This window comes from Corvus cornix, chromosome 1A (genome assembly GCF_000738735.6).
Source record: "Corvus cornix cornix isolate S_Up_H32 chromosome 1A, ASM73873v5, whole genome shotgun sequence".
NCBI classification, from domain to species: Eukaryota; Metazoa; Chordata; class Aves; order Passeriformes; family Corvidae; genus Corvus; species Corvus cornix.
In genome coordinates this window covers 45,036,080-45,056,640 of record NC_047057.1, presented here as the reverse complement: position 1 = coordinate 45,056,640, position 20,561 = coordinate 45,036,080, and the positions used below count along the sequence as shown (strand labels likewise).

The 20,561-nt window shown below is 37.2% G+C and overlaps 1 protein-coding gene across 2 annotated transcripts in view; it reads left to right on the top strand.

Moving 5' to 3' along the window:
* Nucleotides 1-20,561, top strand: part of CDK17 (cyclin dependent kinase 17) — a 92,456-nt gene that overhangs the window by 62,106 nt on the left and 9,789 nt on the right. For both annotated transcript variants that reach the window (XM_039571577.1, XM_039571578.1), the window contains 5 exons: nt 12,223-12,348; nt 16,227-16,283; nt 18,191-18,305; nt 18,824-18,918; nt 19,547-19,609. In XM_039571577.1, the coding sequence (XP_039427511.1) occupies nt 12,223-12,348; nt 16,227-16,283; nt 18,191-18,305; nt 18,824-18,918; nt 19,547-19,609 (456 nt within the window). The remainder of the gene's footprint in view (nt 1-12,222; nt 12,349-16,226; nt 16,284-18,190; nt 18,306-18,823; nt 18,919-19,546; nt 19,610-20,561) is intronic.

Sequence of the window (20,561 nt, the reverse complement as noted above, 5' to 3'; positions counted from 1 at the left end):
GGTTAGTACTTGTAGCTGAACGGAAGGAAATACGAAGGCTGTGAATTGAAGCTGTAGGCAGGTGTGTGTTGTGCTGGTCACCTTCCAAAAGAAAGAATGTAGATGAGAAATAAGTTTTTATGAGCTTCACTCTTTACCAGGGGTGTAACTGCTTAGGGGGTCTTGACACAGCCTGAGTAACACAACATGCTGCTGGTCCACCTGGGCAAGCGTACCTTCTAAGAAAAATGCACAAAATTAATTGATGTTTCAACTGATAAAAGTGTTAAGAATTGGTTCATAGGCTTCAGATTAGAATGTGGTTTGTAGGTCCCCATTCTCACGTGCAAATAGTGCACTCTCAGCTCCGTTCAGTTGTTTAAATGCTTGAAAAGCAGACTGGATGCAGTACTGACCCAGGGTTTTGGTCAGGGGCAGTACAGCATTTTTTTCTGCCATTGGTTTTGGAAGCAGGAAGCTACTTTTTCCAGGATAGCCTGAGAATTCAGCCCTACGTATCTTGCCATCCAGGAGGCTTCCTTGTATACCAAGCAGGCATTACTACCTGGGGCCTTCTCTGAGCAAAGTTTCTTCCTTCCCCCTTCTGTTCTTGGCAGCTGCAGAGCCCTCTCTGTCTTATTTACTGGGTTTTGTCTAATTTACATCTCTCCAACTCCTAAGAAAGCAATAGCTTTTTTTCTGATTGTCTCTTCTACGAATCTAAGCACGTGATCACCTACCAGAAGATTTCAGTACTAGACAGAAAAAAAATTGAAGCTTGACACAGTCAAGACTTCTTTTGCTTTTCAGTGGTCACTGTAATTATCTCCATTCAGTCATGCTTGGCTCATTTTTTTCAACCTTTTCCAAGGTTACACTAGAAAATATGTTATCATTTTTATAAACTCCCACTTTCATGTTTCCATGAAGCTTGGTGATTTCAAAATCCCTCTTCTAAAAACCCAAGTGTATGTTCTAAATTACTAGGATGGTTTTGATTAAACTGATGGACCTCCTTTTGATTGGCAGACTCATTTCTTCCACAGAAGAAAACTGACACTGCAACAAGAAAAAGAATTTCAGCTTAGATAACAGATGACTTTAACATGCCTTTTACTAGACTTTTTAAAGGGTAACTGCCTTTGTTATCAGCAGTTAACACTTTTTTTGCCCTTCTGTTAGGAACCTTTGGCATTTTGGTGCTAAAGTTCTTGCATTCCACTTGCAAACGCTCCTAGGCGCAAACTGCACTAGGCAATATTCTTTCTAAAAGGATGGAATAGATGCTTTTTTGGTTTTGTGTCTTCATGACTTGAATTTCCTTTAAGTTCCATTTAGGAGTAGTCTAGTATCGCATTGGATGTGTTCAGTCACCTATAAAACACACAGAAATTCATCAGATGAGAAGTCAGTAATTGGGTGCAGTTTCATACCCAGTACTCCAGCCACACTTTCGTCAAGGAAGGTCAGATTTCCCATTTTCATATTCAAGAAGTTGGTTTCTTTTTAATTAGCCTGTTTTTTCATGGGACTTCCCTTTTGGTACTTGAAGTGCTGTTGATGAGGTAAATGCTAGTGTTAGTAATGAACGTTACACAGAACTCTTTCAAAGGTCCAAGTTTACATTTTTGCAGTGATATGTTCTGTTTATCCTTTTCCTTCATCTTTGCCTTGTTTTTCTTACAAGCTGGTAAATTTGCACTACCTTTTTTCTTTCAGGGCAGTTTCTCTTACTACTGTGTTACAGAAACTGATGAAAACATAGAGAAATCCACGTTTACAAATCCAGAGGATGTAGTAGTAGATGAGGCAGAGCTTGCTTTGTTAGTTTCTGTTCCTGCCCAGCACCTACCACCGAGTCAAACAGCCACAGACCTTGGATTTTTGTTGAGGCTAATGCTGCAGAGTGATATCTTGATAGGTGATAATTTAGCAGGCAAACAAAATCAGACATGATATTTTTATGGTTATTATTATTATTTTTCATAGTCTTCCTTCTATTCTCTAAGTTCACTTCCTTACAAGCTTTCTGATGCAATAAAATAATAAAACAAAACAAAAAACAAGCACAAACAAACAAAACCCCAAGTAAAACAAAAGCAAAACCAACCAACCAAAAAAAAACCCCAGACGAAGAATTTTCAAGTGTTTCTGATATAATCTATCACAAATTCCCTGGGTATTTACATACTTGCTGAAAGGAAAGTTAATGTCTCACATTTGATTTTCATTTCTCCTTTCTCATATTTTTCAAAACTGGTTTTATGACACATGTATTTGTTTTGGTTTGGTTTCATTGGTTGTGAATAGAAGCTCCTGGAATGCAGTTTGTGAACACTGTGTTTGTGCTGATCAGTTTAAACCTCTCTCTTTAAAACTAATAGGAGATACGAAGTAAATAAAATAACAGCCTGTGGTTTTTTTGAAAAATGAGTGAAAGAGCCGGTTTTATTCAGCCAGTTGGTAGCCTAAGTAGCATATCCATGAAATGAAAATTCTCACTAAAAGTATTTTGAAAAAGAAAGTGCTCAGAATTCATATTTTTGCGTGCTTAAAAAAACCTATTGGCCTGTAATTCTAGTTTTGTGCCTTCAAAAATACTCATGGTTGCAAATACTACTGAAAAAGATGCTTAGTGTATTTCAGAAGTTTTTCGTGCTGCTGAAGTAAATAAAAGAAAGATATCTGCTTGCAGTGCTGGTTTCTATGCTTTTAATTTTTATATTATTTATTTTATATTTTTATTTGAGGGCCATAGCTACTGTAGATATTGGCAATAATTTTCTTCAGCTACTGTCAGTAAAGTCCTTGCTCTGTTGGTTGATGATAGTAGATGTGCTGGGAAAATGAGACACCTAGTCCCAAAACAGAGACTAAACCCTAGAATTCATGGTAATAATATTTCACCGATTACACTTGGCTCATTGTCTTTTCCTGGCATGTCAAAATCAAATCTGACAAACTGTGTTTATGTTGGACAGGAGGCAGAGAACATGCATTGTCTGTGACCAGTGGTATTTCTTGTGAGTCTGAAATAGCCTGTGGACCCAATCTCATGATAAAATCCCTGAAAGTGCTTTGTGTATTCAATTAGCATATTTGGGAAAAAAAAACCTTTTGATTTAATTGATGAATGAATTCTACCATTATTTGGGGTCAATTCTGTCACAAATGTAAAAAGCCACTTGACTCAGTACTTAAAATTGACACTTTCTCTGAAATTGTGTGCATTTTGACAGACTGGCTGAAAACCAGCATGGATTTGTGGTGTGAGATGTAGCAGTGATCCTTCGTAGATGGATCTTAAGATTGTGTTTTCATTATTGCTACTAACAGAAGAAAAGGTTCTTTGATGACCCTGTCCTCAAATTTAGCAGAATAGTAATTGATTAATTGTGAGTTAATGTTTTCAGTAAAATAATAACAATAGCAACATTGAAGTATAAGGGAAAAATGTAATATTTAGGTATAAATCACGCTACTGAAGGCAGAAAAAAATGCACTTTATGCATCATAATGAAATTATAGCTAAACCTGTCAGTTGTGTGGAGGAATGATGATGGCTTTATATACATATAAGGAAGACTGGTATAGATAACTCATCCCAGCTGTTAAAATAGTCTTTTTGGCTACAGTAATTGAAGCCTATCTATAAAGGTGTTAAAATAGTGTGCTGCAGGGATGGTATAGGTTTCTTTTGGTGGATGTGTATGCTGATGTTTTACTTTGAGACCTTGAAGGTCTACAGAACTGTAACCAAACAACACAGTTTTTTACAAATATGTTCTCGTTTTTGGGGCTGGTTTTTTTTTATATATATATATATATTTACTTTTGCCTCTAGCAGTCTTGTTGTATGTCATAATTCTGTAGAGGATCCAGTTGGCTTCAACTGTGCTGTCATTTGACAAAAATGCACTGAAATTTGATAAGGCAACCTTCAGAAAAAAGCTCCACATGGTATCTGATACTAAAATGATACAGTAAGTACATGCTTTAAAATTGTGTATTAGAATGTGTAAGTTCTCACTGGCATAAGCTAATGTCTTAAAAGTAATGTGTTTGCTTTGTGTATCGTGAGGTAGCACATAGTACACATTCTTAGTTAAAATACGCAGGGAAAGAATAGCGTAAAAATTTGATTGGTTTTGGGTTTTTTTTTTACCGTAAGCATGTCATGAAGTTGAACTGCATTGCATAGAGGGTTATAGGATGCAGCATTTTAAATGTCGTTAAGCATGTGAACAAAAGCACAGTGAACAGCCTGTGGTTGCAGCTGAGATGTCTCGCTGCTGCTCACTAAAGCTGGTGAGAATGCTAATTCAGACTGATGCTTACACAAGAGAGCATTTTCATTTGATCCAGAGTGGATTGTTTGGGCCATAAGACTGATGTCTGTAGGCTTACAAGAACAATTCTTTCTTCTTTGTGAGGCTGTAACAAAATTTTATGGATGGAATTTAGCAGAATCAACTCTTAAAAGATAAACTAAAATTTAAGGGAGAGGTGACCAGCAAGTTGTCTGTTGCCATATAGTAAGTACATACCTTAAGTAATGGTTGGTCTCGAAATGTAACTCACCAATAAACAGAATAGCCAAAGCAATAAGGATTGGTATATAATGACGTAGCTTGGCAGTATAGTTTGTGTCATCCGCCGACAGAGACAGCTTCCTACTCCTGGGCTCCTAACCTTGTATCAGTGGATAATTACTTCCTTTTTTTGGAAGGGGTAGTTACCAGACTTTCTTACACCCAGCCCGTTCTCCTCCAAAACCAATGGCAACATCTGGCCACAGGCAATGAAATACTGGCTTTGGAGATACTCAGCTGTTACATTTGCTAAATGAAACATTTAGTAAGAGTGAACTGAGGCTGATGTTATCAGGGTTTTCCCTTCCTGTTTTTTTTGACAAGAGGCATTAATCTTCCTTCTCTTGCTGCAGTTGCAGTTGTGAGTGTGGTAGCAGTCTGAAATAGCCTGTCAGTTCAAAGATTAGCAGCATTTGTAGCCCAGTAGACACAAGAGAGACTTACTGTTGGAGCAAGAAAGAAGCACTCTGCAAAATGGCACATTTGTTACAGGTTAAAAGTAAAAATAGTCTGGTTTTCGTTTTTGCTTTTTGTAGTGTAGTAAAAATTGGACTTGGGAAGACCTCAGCAAATCCTTCCCTGGGGCAATTTTCTGGTTGTGTATTTTTTGTGGTTAATGATGTTTTTTCTGTTTTGTCAAAAATATTAGTGTTTATTGTCTAAATGTGCTATGTAAGTCAAACACACAATGACTTGAGTTGAGAGAAGACAGCCTAAGAAATGTGAATGTTTCAAGTTGCTTCTTTTTAGAGCAGTTATAACATGTAGAGTTCAAACATTGTCTATCCAGAGTTAGAATCATCTTTATCAACTTCAGTGAAATTAACTGAAGTCTGTAGTGCGTCTTAGTCAAAAAAATTTGTGAGTTAAGGATATCCAGAAGTTTTTTTGTTATAATACTTGATTTAAAGTGGAAAACGTTAACAGTGTTGTTTCCACAAATAAAAATAGGTTTATTCTGTAAAACAATGTACTTTTTTTGACAGGGTTTAAGAGGAGTGAAGATTTACCTGTTGGTCAGGAATAAGGCTTTCTGAGAAGTGGCACTAAATAATATTAAATTAGACAAGTCAGGCAATTATAAAGGGGAATAGCTGGTAAGTTTGTATTATGGAGAGTAGGAGATGAGAAAAGGATAGGTAGCTAAGGAAGAAGTTGACAGAGGTGAAAAACAGAAAGTGGTAACAAAATTCTAGTATTAAAGTCTTGTGAATGGTTTTCTATGAGTGGCAAGTCAAGAAGCTGATGTTTGCAGCAGTATTTTAGGCCATCCAGAAGGGGACCAGAGGTAATGAAATAAAAAAAGTTAGGATTTTTGGGGTTTACTTATATGTGTGAAAAACAGGCCAGGTTTGGAGGCAAGGTGGTTGGTTGTTTTTCATTTAGAAGACAGGTTTGTTTACTTAAAATGTCAAATTCCTCAGCTCTCAGGACCTGCAGGATTTAAGTTGGAATTCCTGCCTCCTTTTCTTGTGTCCAAGTGTAAGTAGTTGGTGGTAGACAGAACTTCCACATCAAGGAACACACTTGGCTGTTAGGCAGATGAAAGAAAAGGCTGGACAAAGTGTAGCTCTTCCTAGAGCATTTGCTGTAGCTGGCATTAGAAATAGATGGTAAAGATAAGCACAAGTTAGAGTAGTTTATCTCCATGAAAAACAAAGTGGTATTAGTGTCACAAGTGCTTACATGTTTATCTGCCATGAAGCAGAGTAGGACAAATGTGAAACTCATTTCAGACAAATTATAAAAATAGATTACATTTCTCTGCCAGTAGTACCAGTAGTAAAGCAAAACTGAGAATAAGCCTTGCATATGAAGATAGAAAATGTGTTTTTAAGTTGTAGAAGGGAAATGCCACAAGCATTCCGGTTCCCCTAACAAATCAAATGGTGCCTAAATATGTTCCCAGAGTATAGCTTGGAACTGGATTAAAAACCAGCTCATTAAATAACATACAGTTATCCACAGGCATTTGATAATTTAGAGTACTGCATTTATTGAATACTGATATATTTTGTTGCAAGTTGACCCTGAAGATAACTATAAAGGAATTAACTAGAAAATGCTATGAATTGACGAAAGTTTTTTCATAAATTAGACCTCATTTAGAAAAATAAATCTTAAGTGATATACAAGAAAATAATATAGTTTAAATTCTCTAAAAGATTGTTTGTTTTACCTGAAGTACTTTGTTGCCCCCAAAAGCTAGGGTTTTGCATTCCATTAAACCCTTGCTTCTTAAGAGTTACAGAGGAATGTACCCAGATTCCCTCTGAATAGTTGAGGATCTGTGTACACCACTTACACACCTGTTATGTTTAAAAAAGGATATATAAAATAACACAGGGAGTTGCTCCAATTTACTACCTTTAAATATTTAGATTTATAAAGGGATGCAAAATTAGTGTTTAAAAGGGACACTAAACTTTAGTGTTGACAGTCTCAAAGAGCATAGGGAAAATTCAGTCCTGCCATTAATTCTACATGCTTCCTTATTACTTCTTTAAACAGCATTGTAGCAAGGCATTTTATACCTTGGTTTAAGTTGTTCAGTTTTTTCTTTACTATGGGAAATGCTAACAGGTCATTATATTCAGTTGGTCATTGAAATAAGTGTGAGCAAAGTCCTCTGTCCAGAAAGTCTCTCACTGCTTCCCAGGATTCCACAGAGATTTAAGACAATTAGAAATTCTTAAAAATCTGTTTCCTACTGTTGCTGGCCCCTCCAGCCTGGTGTCACACCAAAATAGCAGCAAGCCATGTGGTTTAGAAGAGCGGGTTTTGCTGCTGGTAAATCAGCAATAGCAGGATTGCAGTGGGATGGCTGCAGGGGCAGCATGGGGAGCAGAGATGGCGACTGCATCTAATGAGCAGTCCCAGGCCTCATATACCAAGGCCAGACTCACCCTGAAGGCTGGTCAGCACCAGCAGGGAAACAACCTGTTTCCCCTGGGCTCAACAGCCAACCCAAACTGGCCAAAGGGCTATTCTGTGCCATCTGGCATGGCATTTGGCAATAAAAGCTGAAGCAGGAGGGAGGAAGGAGGGACATTTGTGGCTATGGCATTTGTCTTCCACTTCTTGAGCCACGTGCGTGCTGAAGCGCAGCTTTCCGGGAAGCACTTGGACACCTGCGTGCTGATAGGAAGCTGTGAATCAGTTCCTTTTCCCATTCTGCTAGGGCACACAGCTTTTGCTTTCCTTATTAAACTGCCATTACCTACACCCACAAGTTTCCTCACCATCCTTCAGTCTTCTCTGCATTTTGTGGGAGCAGAGAGTGAGTGCTCCACTAGGTGAAGGCTTGACTGTTCACCAGGATCAGTCCACAGTGGGGGAGCAAGTGTCCTGCTGCCATCAGATGACCAGGCTGCCCAAGTGTCAGCAGACTGCCCGGCCTTGAACACTTAAGCCTCAAAATTAGTAGGTGTGTGGTAGGTTCTTGCTTTACTTTTAGCATTATCTCAGTTAAATTAACTGGGATTTTCAACTGTGTCAGACTGATGCAATTTTAGTTTCCAGTTTTTCTATTTAGCCACTATGAAACGTTGTGCTTATTCCTCTCATGCACATCTAATGAATCCCCTTTCATGTTACTGTATAGCATTTAATTATAATTGCTTGCTTTTCCCAAGAGGTAGTTGCTTCAATTATTGCAAAAACTGGGAGGAATTAAGTTGGTACAGACAAACAAGGCATAATAATTTCCTTCTTTCAGATATTTGTGTTTGTAGACTAAATTACTTTCTTCAGTTTTGTCTATTTTAAGCAGTTAGGTAAAGGAAAATTGTAATACAAAGAAGACTTCTTATATATAATTCTATGATCTTTCAAATATTGGTGTCATAAAAGGTTTCTGTCTGGTAGGTAACAATATATGGTTTTAAAACGGAAGTCTTGGCTTGGTTGACATTCTAACATAGCCAAATATGCATGAGTTTTGGAAGTATAGTAGTGTAAATCATTAGGAGGAAAAATCTGTAAAATACCTGCTGCAGATTCCATGAAATCATGGTTTTCTCACAGAAAAGAACCTTTCTTCAGCTCAAGAAATTTAAGGTGAATAGATACTGTTTTGATTTTATTTAGAACATGACAAAAATTTAGATTTTCAGCACTTAATAATCCTTTTTTTTTTTTTTCTGAGGGGGGGAAAAAAGAGCAATTGCCGTCATGTATTGTCTATTACATTACAAATGTGGGGAAGGAAGTGTTACTAACATCAGGTATTCCAGTTCTGAAAAAAATGTCTCCTTCTCCCATCAGGTTGTGGTGTGCTGTTCGGGGTTTTTTTAAAGACATTGCAGGGGATGGAGGTGAGGGTTGTTGTTTTATGTAAAAGTAGACTACTGTTTGTGGGGGAGTTACCCAAATTGGAACAGATTTTGGCCTTTGCAGCAGTAAGTACTTACATTCAAACTGTACTACCTACTGTGGAGCAACAAATATAAGTTTACAGATTAAGCTTGGTTTAGAACTGAGAATGTCACGTGAATCTCTGAAGTGAAGTCATGGTGCCTATTGCAAAAACAGCATAGGCAGAGGTTTTGAGAATGAAGGAATGGGAATTCTGTAATAGAATTACATCTGCCTCCCATTATCATGTTTTCTGCACCAAAAATAATGTTATCTCTAGCCTCTGTGATAGCTGGGCTTCAAAGTAATGGATTCTTTGTACCTGTGTAGAATCTTAGACTTGCTTTGTTTCCTTTGCCCTCCATCTGAAAAGGTGTGTGTTTGGCAGATGCAGTGCACACTTAATGGCATAGTTTTCAAATTGCCGTCACAGCCTAAAGGCTGCCTTTGCTTCCATCTTCCTATATACCCATCAACTTTGTATGCTTGGGAATGCTTCTTGGAGGCTGTGGAGGTGGGTTTCACACATGGAGAGCTTTGGGATACAATCAGGTCAGTATTTCATGAGGCCTTTGAATTGAGGTCCATAACTTCAATATCCCTATAAAAATTTTCTGTTAAAATTCCTATAAACAGACTTGTTGAACAAGCACTGTGGGACAGTGAGAACAGAGCAGTGCAACAGGTTTCTGTGCTGTAAGAGTTAATAGGTAAGAGTAGGAGAAAGCTATTTTGTCACAGAATTTATAGGATAATGGTGGTATCTCTTGTGTTCAGGAAGTTATATTGAAAAACTTAGCTCACTGATCTTTTATCCTGGTCTTTTAGTATTTGTCAAATTGTTCTTCAGCCATCAGAAAAAGCAAAAAGCCAGTATATTGGCCCAGTGTTGATCTGGGATTACATTAGGAAGGTGAAGTAGAGATTGATGCTGATCCTTTTCCTGTCATCCCTGTCTTGTTCCAGCAGTTTCGTGGTTTTACTCTGCAGTGAGATGTCAAAGCTACTTTCTTTAAGTCAATGTGGCATGCTCAACTGTTTTGAACAGCTACCAGAATTTTCTGAAGAATGCAGTAAATCATAGGAGAAATAATTTTTTTTTCATAATCTGAAACCCTCTTCAGTAGGAGAGAGGCATTAGCAGAGCCTGGCAGAAAGAAGGAAAATACTGTAGAGGAAAATACCGTTTTACTTCAGGGAATACTTGTAGGTCCTGTTACAATTAGCTCCACCACTCTCCCAAAAACCACACGGGCAGTTTTACAATTGCTAATGTTTTAAAAAATTTAAAATACACAAGTTGAAAATGAGTTAATAAACTAGAAAGTATGCCAAAATGGAGCCATACTTCTTTTAATTTAGCTTCAAAATGTTGGTCAAAGCTGCCATTCTGCGAACAGCACTTTTTTTTGTTTAAAGACAATTAAAAAATTCTATACTAGATGAAAAACAGACACTGATTTTTCCAGTTGTGCAAAGAAGCTCATGTTTGGCAGCAAAGCAGAAGCTAACAGACTTGATGCTCTGTACCTAAGGAGGTGTGAGGAGCAAAAGGAGAACAGGAGGATCAGCTGCCAGAAATTAGAGCTTTGCTGGCCTCTCTCCAAAAATTTCTGCCTGTATCAGGTGGCCATAGTGAATAGCATATGTAAATCATCCTGGAGGGTATATTATCATTTCAATCCTACCTGAGATTCAACTAATTCCCAAATTACATAGGTTTTTTTCAAAGTATATTTCTTTAATTGGTATTTTTTGCTTAGCTTTTGCTCCAGGTATGTATACAGGTCATGCATATACATGGTTCAAATACATTCTCATCACTTAAAGCTTAGCAAGTTGTTCACCAAGATCTCAAGTCCTGAAAAGTCTGATGATCCAGTTCTTTGTCAGCCTAAGCCAATTTGGCTGCTGGCTTCCCGGGCTTGCCCTGCTGTGCCTCTCTTGCCCTGCATTCAGGCTGTGAGCTTGTCTGACCTTACACTGAACCTGTTTGGAGCACAAAGCTGGCAGGAAGCTATGCACTTCTCCTGAGATAGTTTCTTGGTGATTTAGCATGCTGAAATAGTTCAAAGCTGCTGCAAAGACATGAGTAGAAGCACATGGTCAAGCCTGAGGGGAACTGAACTGGGATACAGCTGCCAACATTTGGGTTAGCTCAGGATGCCCAGCTGGAGGTGATAGTTAAGGATAGAAAAGAACCCTTCAAGAAGGGTTTACAGCCCTCAGGTCAGTATTGATTAAATCTGAGGTCTACCAGCAGAAATACAGAGTTGCCTCCTGTGCTGGAGAAAAGTGTGAAAACAGTGATGCTTCCAGAGATGTCCTCTTCAGGGTAGAATCTTTGGGGGTGGATTGTGCACTTGATGTTGAGCATGACTTTCTTTACTTGGATAAACTACCTACACTGAAAAACAATTCCCAGTGTTTCAGAAATTGCTTCCCATTTTTTTGAGTCTGGCTATGTTGTCTTTTTATCTCATGAGATGGTGACTGGCCATTTTAAGACAATATTTAATATTTTGGGTTTTTGGCATGTTTGAGATTAAAGCCAAACTAAAATAAAAACAATAAGAATGTACAGTCACCCCAAAAAAATCTTCTTTCCCCCTCCCATTTGGTAAAAGATGAAGCGATCTTATTTCCCTCTTGCCTTAGAAATAATGTATGTTGTTCTTGGAAAAATTTACTGGGGAAAAATAGAATCTGATGCAGAGAGAATGGCTTTTATGTAATGGCATTTTCATTTTCAAAAGATCCTGTAGTAAAGAGTTATAAAAAACCAAATGTAATAATATTTGTAATAGTTGGCTCTAATAATGAAGTGATTCTGTTTTGTGAGACTGGAAAAAATGGACTAAGTTTGTAGCTTTTTGTAGTCAAGAGAAAGAGAGGGTGATATATTTTGAATTCTGGAAATCTCTTCTTATACTAAAGTAACTGCTATATGAAAATAAATGCATCCACAAGTCTCTGAATTCTCAGATTCTGGTGTTTCAGGTCTCTCTAAAGTGTTCAACTAAACTCGATACATTTATCCACAATGTAGTTGTTTGCATTTTAATATTTCATTCCTCTTGTCAGAGTAATAAGTTTGCACAGGTTTTTTAACCTGTTATATAAGCAAATTGAGGTATTTTAAGAAGAGAATATGTTTTTAAAACAATTTCTCTGAGATTATTTTTCATTGTATAAATATTTAAGCTTTAAATAGTAACACTACAGATGTTAAAGGATGTTTTAGGAAATTCTGAACTCTACTTGTCCCTTCTCTTTTTACCATTATTTGCTGCAGGATTTGAACAAGCGCTTGTCCCTGCCCGCTGACATCAGGATACCTGATGTCTACCTGGAGAAGCTGCAGATTAACAGCCCGCCCTTTGACCAGCCAATGAGTCGGCGTTCTCGTCGAGCATCCCTAGTAAGTGTAATGCACCTGCCTTTCTAGCCAACCTCTCAGGTCTTCAGAATCCATTTAATGCACAGGCCTGTATTCCATAGGTATATTTCAGCTTCATTCGCACTTTGACTTTTTATTCCTGAACATCAGCATGTACCTGTCAAAATCCAATGAAGAACTTCACATTTTCTTTCATTTTTTTCTGCTAACTTGGTCCGATTGTATTTCTCTCTGAAGGTCTTGTCCTATTGAAATCAGTGGCTAAACTCAACTCCCGAAGTACATACTTAAATCCTTCTGCTTTTTAGAGCAGGGATCTGTTTGAGCAAATAGGCCACACAGTTTTAGGTCAAGGCTGGATCCCCTTGTGATTTAGTAGGAAGGCCCTAAAAGCAGCATAATATGAAGGCAAGTCCTCCTCACTGTTCATTTTGTGTTTGATAACAATTCTTCCTCAGAATTGTTGTGGAGACAATAGTGGATGTTTTGTGGGGTTTTTTGTTTTCTTTTTTGAAGCACATTTCCTAAAAGAATGAAGGAATAAATCCACATATACCTTTTTAGATTATTGGGTTACTTTAAAAAATAAGTCTTTTCCTTAGAGATGACAGAATGAGGATTCCTATACTGTAATTAAAGTGCTAGAAAACATGGATATTTGTACATATAAATTATGCACATCCCTGGAATAATAAAAAACAAACATTATTGTCTTTATTTTTTTTTAAATTGCTGTGTTTCAGTCATAGTTTCAGCTATCAGTGTTCTTTAGTGTTGCGATCTTAAAGGGTTGCTAGACTGTTACTGACATCCTCAGTAAATTCATTGGTGAGAAATTTGTCACAGAGTAAAACTGAAAAGGTTTAGGAAGTGTACATTGTTGCTTTCTTGATTTAATTACTTATTTGCTGAAAAATAAATATGAAAGTACATGTAGTGAAATAGGTTTCACTACAACTGAAACTGTAAAATATCTTTATTTTATTCATTATAAATAATATCTATAACAAAGCACTATTTGAGTTTTATCATGTATTTTTACCCTGAAAGAAAAAAATTAGTGTGCTGGATTAATTAAGCTCTGATCTGCATGCCACCTTCTGCAGGAACAGTATTAAAACCAGAAAATATTTGAGTGAAGCTCTGAAAGTAATGATGATGTATCAGGCTTAAAAACCCGTGCTAGAATTTTATAGCTCCTTCACCACTTAGTTGCTACTGTAGCATGGAACTGAGGAACAGACTTCCCCAAACCTCTCTTCAGGTGCTGGCAAGATACCTTTTCAGTAGAACCTTGCCAGTGGAGTTAAGTATTTGGGCGCTGAAGGAATTTTTCCTGTGAATCTGAATCCCCTTGCTCATTTAATGGTGACCCCTGAGAGTAGTTGAAGTTCTCTCCTCTTTACCTCTGAGAAGACTGACAGAAAAACAGTGCCCTCTAATGAATGTGGTGTGTTCCTGGAATCAGCTTCCTGTCACAAGGTTGTTTTGTTTCTCCTTTTTAAATGCTTTCACTTTTATGGGGCTTAAAAGTCCAAAGTGAAACCTACCAGCACTGCTGTGGTATGCAGGCATACATTTGCTATGATTTCAAACTAAGCTTTCAAAAAAAGAAACCCAAGGACTCATTACTCTAAAATTGTTATTGAAAGCCTGCTAGTAGACTTTTACTTACAACAGATGAGTATTGTGCTCTGCTTCAAAGGCATGTCTCTTTTCCAGACTTAATAGGAAACACAGGAAAAAGGCTATAAAAAGTACCAGGTGAGGACTTGTTATACTTTAGGTCTGGTGTTCTTCTTTGAAATACAAGAAAAAAATTAATTTTTACAGTAATTGCATTTTGTGTATACATGTGCAGTATTGTATGCACAGTCATTAGAAGTAAAAGACCGTAAATATGGTGCATCAATGTTTCTGTGTAAAGTCAAGATAGATGCATATTACAGAAAAAGATGAAACAGTTCAAAAATCATTTTGAAGAAAAGATGAAACTGATCTTTGTTTGAGGAATGTAAAACTTAATTTTTCTTAGGAGTGATAAGGAACCGAGACGTAATAAAAAATTTAAACACATTAAAGCAGGTCTTGAAGAATACCTGTCTTCTGTATGTAGGAAATACTGCGTGATTTTTTGTATTAAAAGGATACTAAGTTTATGAGTCTTAATGAAAAACATTGAGGTTTCTTAGAAATGAAGTTTTTACATTCCAGACTGTCTGGTGACAGCAAGACCAATGGCTATCAGTTCTTCTTTAGTTTCTCCAAGAAACTAAGCAGCCTGTCTTTTTCATTCTAATACCATCTAATACTCACTTCAAGATACGTTTGTTTAAGTAGGTCAAAAGGCACAGTGGAAATATAATATTTATTTTGCTAACATTGTACCTGTATCAGTGATATGTTTAAAATCTCACTGGAGTTACAAGGTTAGCAAATACCAACTTCGCTTGTATTTTGAGATAAACAGTTTGTCTTCAACGAGCTCCTAAATATGCATGATGCTAAAGTCTCTTTACCCAGTTCTAAAACATTTCAGTTCTAACACTAGTTTCATAAAGCAGAATTGCTCCTAATGTTATATTAATGTAATTATACATCCTTTTTTCCCTCCCTAGATATATCAAATATGTTTGCAGACAAGATCTTACCCTTAGTTTAGATGTATTTTCATACATGCGTTCTGAAAACTAAGAATTAATCAAACTTTTCTGACCTTCAGATATTGACAATGACGTTATTGTCAAATCTTAATACAGTCAGCAGTATTTATGTTACACTGTGTTACCATGAAAGAGTAAAAAACTTTAATATCCATCAGGTTTTTAGGAGCAAATGAACATGTGGCATGTGGATCTAGGTGCTGAAGACAGCTTAGGTTCAAAGGATTGTTCCTTGGAAAGAAACAGCCAGTGAACAGGCTCTTTTGTCACAATGTGTGTTCAGTTGTCAGTAAAGCATAATCCCATGAAGCCTATAAATTTTGGAGTTTGACAGGGTACAGGCTATATGCATTTTGTAAATTGCTTCAAGATTTTGCATGTTTACATGTTTATTTTCAGCATTCTTTACACTGCAGGAACAATAGAAAGCTTTGGTGTAATTGACAGTGGTCTTAGGAGAAAATAACTGTAAGAGATAACCATGTTAAATATGAGAGTAGCAGTGGATTTGAACAGGAAAAGAGTAATGATCTTAGTGTCTTCAGAAATAAATCTGTTACATAGGCAGGCACATCCTTCTGGCTTGCATTGCGGAGCTAAGTTGGTGACAAAAAAAGAGAAGGTGAATAAGTAGATCCAAGTAAAATACACAAAGATTTGGAGTTAAGAGGTATCAAATGTGAACTGTTGAGACAAAGCTGAAACTTGCAGAGAGTGATGTTTAGGGATTTTCTTGCTAAAGTTTTAGTCCAAAAGATGAGCTGTCAGAATGGGAGAGGAAACTTGGAGCTAAGATCTTGAACATAGCAAACAAATAAGATTACTTTGAAAAAAGAAGCAGCGTATGGTTATGCTGAGCAAGAGAAAGGATGGACTAGTTTGAGATTACTTCTGTGCTTTAAGCTGTAACAACCTCATTAGTAGTAATCAGATCAGAAGAGTGGAGAAGACCTAAGTAGGCGTTAGGTTAAAGTCAGGTTTTGGTCTAAGTGTAACTCAGCTCACAATCCCTGCAGGATACACAGTAGACTGTCCAACAGGCTGAGCACTGGGCTTGGATGCTGGGATGCATTTATATCATAATGTGCTAATTTGTTCTTAAAATACCAGAATCATGCCGTTTTCGTCAAGTATTATCGGGTAATTTTCATAAATGAAGTTCAGCTTGTTCATTAACTGATGTATAAATGAAGTGTTTGGTTTTAGTGATCAATTTGCCATTTCTTTTCATTGCAGTCAGAAATTGGATTTGGAAAAATGGAAACCTATATCAAGTTAGAAAAGCTTGGAGAGGTATGTATAATTTTCTTTTGGAATGATGACAATGTGCTGTTTAAAATTTTGCCTAAGTGTTAACTGAAATTTTCCATATCCTTCAAAATACCCGTTGAATTTATCTTTTCAGTAAATCGAACACATACAACGAGTAACAATGTCACAACCACACAAATGTTTATGCAAATATAATAAGCAAAAGGAAAAAAAAAGCAGGAAAACTGTCATAGAGCTGGGGAGGAGCAAAACTCCATTAGCAAATGTGCTGTGATCTTCTTACATAGGTTGGCTTTTTTTGCATAGACAAAATCATTCTGTTGATGATAAGAATAGTTAAGTCTGGTGTCCTCCTGGCATGACTTAGGTGTTGAAACACTCATGATAGACTACAGACCAGTGCTTTTAAGGAACAGGCAGTAGCTATGCATGTTCTGGTAAAGAAGCTTGCACACCTGGGCTGGGCAGCCAGCCAGGTGCTGCCAAGTGAAGTATGTAACACCGGATTTTGTCTATCCTTCTGTGGGGGGTGGCAATGTGGCTTTCCCCCTCCACTCAGCCTCTGACTTCCAGAGAAACAGTGGAATTCAGGAGGGGCCGAGTGTCATTCCTGTCCAGTTTGATTGAGGTTGACCAATGGGATTGAAAATGGGCAAGGAGCACTGAAATGGGATATAGTGAACATTGCAGGAGGAGGCAGGGCTGGTCAGGACCTCTGCTGTGAATATTGCAGTCAGTCCTTCATTTAAAACAATTCAATTTCCTGTTACCAAATCTAAGCCTGCCTGATGCAACTTCAAGCCTATTCCTGTTTTCCTATCTCTTGTTACCTGGGAGAAGAGGCTGATGCCCACCTGGCTACAGCCTCCTTTCAGGCAGCTGTAGAGAGCGATAAGATCCCCCTGAACTTCATTTTGTTCAGGCTAAACACCCCCAGCTTCCTCAGCTGCTTCTCATAGGACTTTGTGCTCCAGACTCTTCACCAGCTCCTTCCCTGGACACTCCAGCACCTCAATGTCGTTCTTGCAGTGAGGGGCCCAGAACTGGATACAGGATTTGAGGTGTTGACTCACAAGTGCTGAGTACTGGGGGACGGTCACTTCCCTGAAATTGCTGGCCACACTATTGCTGACACAGGCCAGGATGTCATTGCCTTTTGGCCACCTGGCCACATGCTGGCTCATTCAGCTGCTGTCAGCCAGCATAGTGCTGCATGGGGTTGTTGTGACCCAAGAGCAGAATCTGGCACTCGGTCTTGTTGAACCTCATAAAATTGTCCTCAGCCCATGGATCCAGCCTGTCCAGATCCCTCTGCAGAGTCTTACAGTATTGTAATGATCTAGGGCAGTTTCTGTACCTTCGTTGCTGCTTCTTGGCATTTGTAGGGATTAGTTTTTCGTACTTGTCAGGATTTTTTGTCTTAATTTAACATGCTTTTAGAGTTTTGAATCTCTTGCTGTCTAAAAATACATAATGATGACAAGAAGCTATCAAAAAGAGTTACATGTTTTCTTTAAGGTTGTGGAAGAGTGTGTCTGCAGCCTTTGGAAACTTAACTGCAGCATAGTATAGAGATACCCAAGCTAGGTATCCATAGTCAGAGAGAGGCTTTCAGGAGTGTAAATGATCCTAGCAGTGAACTTAGTGAACTTAATGATACCTGATCTGACTTCTTTGGTAGCTCTGTGGTATTTAGGTTTCCATGTAATTTCCAGAACTGCTAAGCATATACATCCCTTGTGAGTTCAGTCCTGTGCTTAAAAAATATTTCTGTGCTTTTACATATGTCAAAAGAATATAATGTAAAAACTGTTCATATCCAAAATGGAACCGATTCGATCCTCAGACAGAAGTTATGTTTTTTTATTTAACTAATGTTTTGATGAAGGAACAACTTGTAAAAGTTCCCTTCTTTTTCCATTTTATAGGGTACTTATGCAACAGTTTATAAGGGGAGAAGTAAATTGACAGAGAATCTGGTAGCTCTGAAAGAAATCCGCCTGGAACATGAAGAGGGAGCACCATGCACAGCCATAAGAGAAGGTGGTAACTTTTTTTCTTAATTCTTAGAATTTCAGATACTTCTAGATTTCTTTTTGACCAAATCACCATCAGTACTTGGAAATATATAGGCTACATAGGACATTAGTGAAATTGCTATTACTATTGATGAGGAAAATTATAGTCCAGACATATTCAGAGTTTTGTTTCAAATTTATTTTCCTTATGGGGGGTGATTGTGATCTCAAATGCAGTGGGTGATTTAATACTGAATTAGACTGCTGTTAGTAAGTAACTTTCAGGTACTCAGAATACATTTTACAAAATTCCTTCTGTCTGAAATGTATAGGAAATACATACAAGCTTGTTACTCAAGTGGGTGTTTGGTGTTTTGATTAAATACCTTTCTTATTAACTTGATCTGTATGAGTATTATGTTCTTAAAAATAGCTTTTTTATTAAAAAAACTCACATAGTTTATATATGTGAATTTAACTAGAAATTGCATTTACTCCTCATGTGTTTTGCACTATTGTTGTTCTTCCTATTCTCTCTTGCAGTGTCATTATTAAAAGATCTGAAACATGCAAATATTGTTACATTGCATGATATTGTGCACACAGACAAGTCTTTGACTCTTGTTTTTGAATACCTGGTAAGTGCTTAAACAATTAGTGAGCTTTACATTTTATTTATTGTTTCTAAGAAACAGAAGCACAACAGAATTCTGTACTTTTTTTAAAAATACTGGGACTATTCGAATTTTCTCCTGCATCTACAGTCCTTCAGCTAAAAATGAGAAAAGTGTATTCAGTTCTTAAATTGCTGTAAATTAGTAAATACTGTTGTGATCATTTCAGAGTTTCATTAATAGCAGATAGTGGTGGTCTGCCTGAGCAAACTGTCTACTTGTCCAAAATCATTAACTGTATAAAATGGTAATCACACTATAGTTCCAATGATATTTTTCTATTGTGACATAGCTGACTTTCAATGTAATTGGAGAATATACCAATTCTGTAAAATACTGTGCCACACATAGATGGAGGAGAAGGCAACAGCAAATAATGTTGCCTGAGACAGTACAGCTTGCTGGAAAATGGGTCTTTCTATCCTCTGGAAAGCCATGGGTATTTGTGTCCAGGCTTTTGGGTTTTTTATCATTTAATACCTTTTGCAGAAATCTCATTTTTCTGATAATCATTTCAGTTCCAACGCTAAGTAATGTTCATGTAATTTGTTGCCCATAATTTTACTGAACCGTGATGATGGTGTTTTAATAGGACAAGGACCTGAAGCAGTACATGGATGACTGTGGTAACATCATGAGTATGCACAATGTAAAGGTGAGTGGTTTTAGTGACAGTGACTGCCTTCCAGCTTTGTCCTAAGAATTTCAGAGAGCTAAATAATCAGGAGCTATATAGTTTAGTTTCTTTAAAACTAAAATAAAGAAATTTAACTTCCTTTTTAGCCTGACTTAGCTACATTTGACATCGGATGGTATCTTTTTGTTTTAAGCATTTAAAACATTGAAAAGAGATTATATAACTTCATATGTTTTCATTCTCTTTGAAGTTACATGTCTAAAATTTTAAAATTCCTTAAAAATAATACATTCTTAACTCTTTTGACTTCTTCTTGTCCTCCCGTTATTTTATACTCATTGACTAAATCTGTAGTTTGGTATATCCTCAAATTTATATATGGACATTGAGGAAAATGTAGCCTCAATCATGAATGTGTTTTTGGGTGCCACTGCCTACCACACAAGTAAGAAATTAAAAATATATATTTAAGAATTAGTGATTTTCATCTTTCTGTTAGTAAGAAAATGGAAATAATTTTCCTTAAGGCCTAATTTGCTTTTTCTTTTAGCTATGGTTGTGGCCAGGTCAAGTGACTCAGTTTCCAATCTGGCCTGCTGAAACTAACTCTGGGTCAAGTGTTATTTCTCTTGTAAGAAGCAGGCTTTTATTTGGAAAACTGGCATAACTCGTTGTACTCTTTAATACTTAGGGCTTTAGAAGAGACCAAACGGAGTACAGTACTGTTGTGAAATGATTTGGTACTCAGGCTAGATATTGGTTACTGTTTGGTGAGCTTTCCCTTTCATTCCGTTGCCAAGTATCTTTAGGGAAAGACATCTGCCCATAACCTACTTCGTTGGTTCCTCTGAGAGTCTGCAAAGGGAAATTCTTTAATCTGTTTCTACTTCAGAGAGACAACCAAAAATCATAATTATGCTTGTGTTTTTAATTATCTGCAAGTTATTAAGCAGTGCTTTAAGCTTAAAAA